Genomic DNA, 5,546 nt, shown 5'->3' with positions numbered 1-5,546 from the left:
AAGTCTACAATGTGCCAAATATTTTCGTATTAATAACAAACCACTTTGGTTGAATTAGTTATCTTTTTACTACCAGTTTTTTTTTTTTAAATGTGCAGAACAGATTGGAGAGTTGAAACAATAACAAGATGACGACCAGGAAAACTCCAGAAAATAAAATAAATTACTTAAATTCGACGTTTTAATTATATAGCGATATAAGTTAACTCTTTTATTGAGAAAATGGCTTATTTTTAATCCTAATGTTTGATATCAAGCATTTGCTACTTTTTCTCACGCTGTAGTGCCAGTATTTGCCCAAAACTTTATTTAAAATTTTCTTATATTGATATGATTTTAAATTTTTTAATCCAATTTAATATTTTCAATACTTTTCAGACATCCCGATTCTCGTCTTGCACGGATGTTCAACGGAAGTATTCCGATTGTCTTAGACACCTTGAAGCAGCATTATTTCATAGACCGAGATGGCAAGTCGTTTCGTCATATATTGAACTTTCTTCGAACCAATACACTTCCGGTTTCAGAAGAATTCAGAGAATTGGATCTTTTACTAGAAGAAGCCAGATTCTATGACATACCGCCACTGGTTAAAATGTTGGAGAGCCTCAAGAAAGAGAAACATCGTAAGAAACAGAGTAATAATTGCCATTCCAATTCCAACGATAACCATTACGATGATCGAAGAACGACAAATTACGATGACAAAAACAATGACATGGGCTTTCAATGCCTGGCTCTTAACGTCAGTCCTGATCTTGGAGAACGAATAACGATTAGTGGGGAGAGGTCTGTAGTGGAAGAAGTTTTTCCTGAGATTAGTCAGGCGCTAATGGATGCTCGCAGTGGAGTAGCCTGGAACACAGACTCTAAACACGTCATCAGATTTCCGTTAAATGGTTACTGTAAACTAAACTCACTTCAAACAATTACACGTCTTTTGAATAACGGCTTCAAGATCATGGCGTCCAACGGAGGCGGTGTGGAAGGTCAGCAATTTAGCGAGTACCTTTTCGTACGAAAGCATTTTCCCATTTGAAAATATACTGGTGTTCGAAACCTCTGGATGTTGATCTACAAAATACATTAAAAAAAGTGTGAGATTCTGAAAATTCGATACGGAATTAATATTACGTTGATAAATTTAAAGGACTTGGAGTTACTAGCAATCAACGTTACGGATGATTTTGATGGTGCTATCAGATAGGTCCTAACTCATGACCTTGAAATTGTTTTAGTTACCTTACTAATCAGCATAGTTAGTATTTATACATGTGTGTCATCTTCAACTCCTTTTTTTTTTACTTTAAAAGTAGTTCCTTCTTGATCAGATGCCAGTCACTCGCCAAAAAAGTGACATCGTAAAAGCTTTGTATGTGTGTGTGTGTCTGTGTTTTATAAGAGTCTTGGTAAAAAAAAGCGGCATCCTCTGGAGTTCATTTAGAATTGATGAATAACTTGTTTGACGCTTATTTTCGCAAAGAGAGAGAGAGAAAGAAGTGTTATATTAAACTATTTCTCTGAATACACAGCCGATATTACACATTATATCAGTTAAAAAGGTTTCCATCCCTACTTTCAACCATTTTTTTATTCAAAGTTTTCAGTTCTTTGTCGCATAAAAAAGGTGATAAAATCTTCTAATAGAACTCTTTTTATGTTCCGGACGATAAAAAAAGTGTTGAAATTGATTATTAAGAACACCCAGTTTCTGCTTATGTGTGTGAAGATACACCAAAACAGGAATGTTAAGTGGAAACAGAATAGTCATTATTCTGAAGTAAAAGAGCACATGGAATTGTCTCTTTAACAAAACAGGAACTAGTTGAGTGGAAACAGAATAGTCATTATTCTGAAGTAAAAGAGCACATGGAATTGTCTCTTTAACAAAACAGGAATGTTGAGTGGAAACAGAATAGTCATTATTCTGAAGTAAAAGAGCACATGGAATTGTCTCTTTAACAAAACAGGAATGTTGAGTGGAAACAGAATAGTCATTATTCTGAAGTAAAAGAGCACATGGAATTGTCTCTTTAAATGGTGTCAACTTTGTACGAAACTGTAGTGTTAATGATGAACTTAAAATGATACCTTCCTTAATCAACAAACATTATTAAAGTTACATAGACAGGTTGATAATAGTTACCAATAAACTTTAAGTTAATGGGTGTATTAATATCGACTTCGTACTCATTTATTATTGGAGTAAAACCAGACACTATTAGATGGTTGTGTACGTGATCTCGTTTGTGCCATACTGAGGCTCCTACAAAGATATTAAGCTTTTTTATTTATCTAAGACGAGTTTTACTACATATAATGCTAGTTTTTAAAAAGGCAGGTTTCTCGGTTTGTTTATAATATTATTTATCAATGCGTATCTTACGTAAGAACTGATTTATATAATTTGGTGTAGTTATATAGTTTGCGAAAACCCGATAGATTTCATTTAAAAATGTGACGTTTCTTATGATAGCTGTTGTTATTTTTAAGTGTATGTATTATAGAGACTGCTTGTATACTACGGTTCGAGAGTACAATTCATGAAATACTATAACTATATCAACTTATACCAACACTAATGAAGTACGATAACTGTATCAACTTATACCAACCTTAGATCTCACATAAGATATAATTTTCTGTTTTTATTAATGCAGTCAAGTATATATATATTTCAGTCCGGTAATTGAAAAAAATCTATAATATAACTATTTGTTGTAAAGTTATTTCTTTCTTTCACGCTAATCGCTACCAACTTTTTAATATCTAGTTATTGAAAATAAACGCTAATTTTGAAGAAATTATACATCTCTTTTAATTTAGTTAAACTTTAAATCTGTGGATACGTGTCTTTTGAAATGGAATGGTTTACTTTATCTTCAACAATAATAACTTTCGATCAGATTAAGCTATAAACTTAGAGCGAAACTAAAAAATTCACCTGACCTTCAACATTACTTATTAAACTACTGTTCTTACATATCCACTTATAAAGGTTTATATTTAATGCTTTATAAAATGTCCTCATTAATTTGTAGTGATAATGGTTTGCTGCGTGACTGGCCGTTTGTTTAACATTTAGATTCGCATCAATCACTGTTTTTTACTGTGACTGAAGGCTCTGCAGTTATAAATATATGGGAAGTTTGTGTCCTTCTGAATGTACAAAAGATGGCGTCAGAATTTATAAGTGGTCATTAAAAGATACTTTGAATAACGAGAGGAAACTGTTATTCCCTTTCCTGTTCCAGTAATTCTTAATCAACAACAGGTTGTCTTTGTTTCATTCGATGAAGAAGTTGGATATTATAAAAAAAATGATATTTTAAATTATGTATATAAAAACGTGTTTCAATGCATCTTAATTGAGAGACATCAGTTTCTACCGAAGTTGCGCAGTGCACACGTGTTAGGAATATGTTTGGCAAAAATGCATCCACAATGTTATATATAACCCTTTTCAGAGGTATTATAACACTTATATCCACAATGAAGCGGACAACAGAACCTGGCGCACTAGCTCCTACAACGAATTTGGGTTATGGTAGAATTTAAAATTCTAACGAAATCAAAGCGTGTGCTAAGAAAAATATTACATTTTTTATTTAATGTCAAAATTTTTACAATTTATGAAACGACGTTCTGAGTTAATGCAGATCTTTGTTCAATTTTGAGATACCATTCTTGATCTTCAATGTTGTTTCTTGTTCAGCGGACCCGATGATTTCGAAATGATTGGAACACATAGGTTAGTCATGTTAAATGACATCGTGGCTCTAAGTTTTAATTCCTATTTGTGAGTTTAAATACTTCTCGTTCGATCGTTTTCAGAAGTGAAACGTTGTAAGTTTCGATGTTATTACCATGCATATCTTACGCAAACCCATAAAGGAAAAGAAAAGAAATATTTAACAAGATGATTAGTAAAAAATATTCGTGTGTGTGTGTTCAATGTTTTGTGATAATACGGACAATAAAAAAACTTGACTACTTTGTAATATTTAACTCTACCTACAGGAATAAGATGTTTAGCTACTGTTAAAAGTTGATATTTGTTTTAGGATTTATACATAATTAGACTTAATAGAAAAGGGATTCCATTCCACACTTAATAGAAAAAAAAGAAAATGTTATTCGAATATAAAAAATAAACAAAGTAATATACGACTTGTACGTTGATATAGTAAATGACAGTTTCATAGCAACTGACTTCTTTTATTATTAAAGTCATTGGAGGGTAATGAACGAAAAATTGGCATGTCAAAAAATTCAAATTATTTATACATTCGTTTGTTGTTTTTTAACACTTGAAAACGTTATTATATTAATTATTAAATTAAATAATTTATTTTATTTTCCCTTTTTGTTCTTTCTAATTAAAACACCCAGTTGTTACTACTCTAATAAGACAAAATAGTTACACCATCAAAGCTTCCGTGTGCTGAGGTTTATTATTACTCCATGTTATTTATTTACTTTTAAATAATTTACTGTTTTCTGCACTGTTTGAACCGCAACGGTAAAACTCCAATTAGCTGCTTCTGTAAAAGCGTACTAGCTTTGGCGAGGTTAAGTCGAATTGCTTTGAAGATATTATGAGCAGAACGTTTTTTTTATTTGTATTATTACTTTTTGGGGTTTATAAACACCCTATGGGAGTTTTTAATGGACAGTACATTATATTTTTGAGATAATCTCCAAGAGTCAAATTTTGAAACTTTTAGAGCTAATTGCTATTTTTCATAAATATGTTCAAGTCTGGCGACAAAACTTCCCCATTTTAAAAAGCCGCTATGCTGAAGGAATCATAGCAAATTAGCATCGTATGTATTTCATGACAGGAAAAGTTAATTAATCTCTTAGGTCTGAATGGTCGAAAATTGTTGAGGAGTTTCTTTTCATGCATATATGTTATTGTTCTGTCGTTTAATTGAGTAGTTTTTACGACGGTACTTGTAATCTCCAAAATCTTCTACACGTTTTCATTTGGTACTGTGAAATGAGCGACAATAATAACATATGTTATAAAATACCAGTTGTTAAAAATGATTTGATGTATTCGGGTACATAATCATAAGAAAATGTTATAACTCAATGTTGAAACAAAGTATTCTCCCCTGTAGTACAGAAAAGGGGATCATACGCCAGCCAGAAATGGGTCATCAGAGGGTGAAAGTACAAGCTTGCATGCTGATACCCTTACCAACACAGAAATGAGCAGAGTTGGCTGGATTATACGGGCCTGTCGAAGCAAGAGTTGCATAAGTTGTTTGTTGTTGCCTTTGGGCATTCACGGGCCCGATTACTTGGGAAGATAGCCCGGATTTGCGCTGCGGGCGTCGCCGCTCCTTTGCCGCTTTGTCCGCTCGATGGCGGCTGCGGGCGGGGCCTTGGGACCAGTCTTGCCCCAATATCCGGTTGACCTAAGCGTCACGTTGAGGTTTGTCTTGAAAAAAGCAAACATTTAACAACCCGTTTCTTTTCGTGACTTTTTATAAGCAGACAAGAAATTCGCACTAAGTTGCTAAGGAAAATGTCTCTAG

The 5,546-nt window shown here is 33.0% G+C and overlaps 1 protein-coding gene across 2 annotated transcripts in view; it reads left to right on the top strand.

Moving 5' to 3' along the window:
• The window catches only part of LOC106469609 (BTB/POZ domain-containing protein kctd15-like), a 57,743-nt gene extending 55,933 nt beyond the window's left edge, over nucleotides 1–1,810 (top strand). For both annotated transcript variants that reach the window (XM_022398971.1, XM_022398975.1), the window contains exon 3: nucleotides 379–1,810. In XM_022398971.1, coding sequence (XP_022254679.1) covers nucleotides 379–1,039 — 661 coding nt within the window. In that variant the 3' untranslated portion in view covers nucleotides 1,040–1,810. The remainder of the gene's footprint in view (nucleotides 1–378) is intronic.
• Nucleotides 1,811–5,546: the final 3,736 nt, after the last annotated feature.

The sequence above is a fragment of the Limulus polyphemus genome, unplaced genomic scaffold (genome assembly GCF_000517525.1).
Source record: "Limulus polyphemus unplaced genomic scaffold, Limulus_polyphemus-2.1.2 Scaffold98, whole genome shotgun sequence".
Lineage (NCBI taxonomy): Eukaryota > Metazoa > Arthropoda > Merostomata > Xiphosura > Limulidae > Limulus > Limulus polyphemus.
Note: the sequence above shows the minus strand (reverse complement) of the source record. Positions and strands in the feature narration are given on the sequence as shown.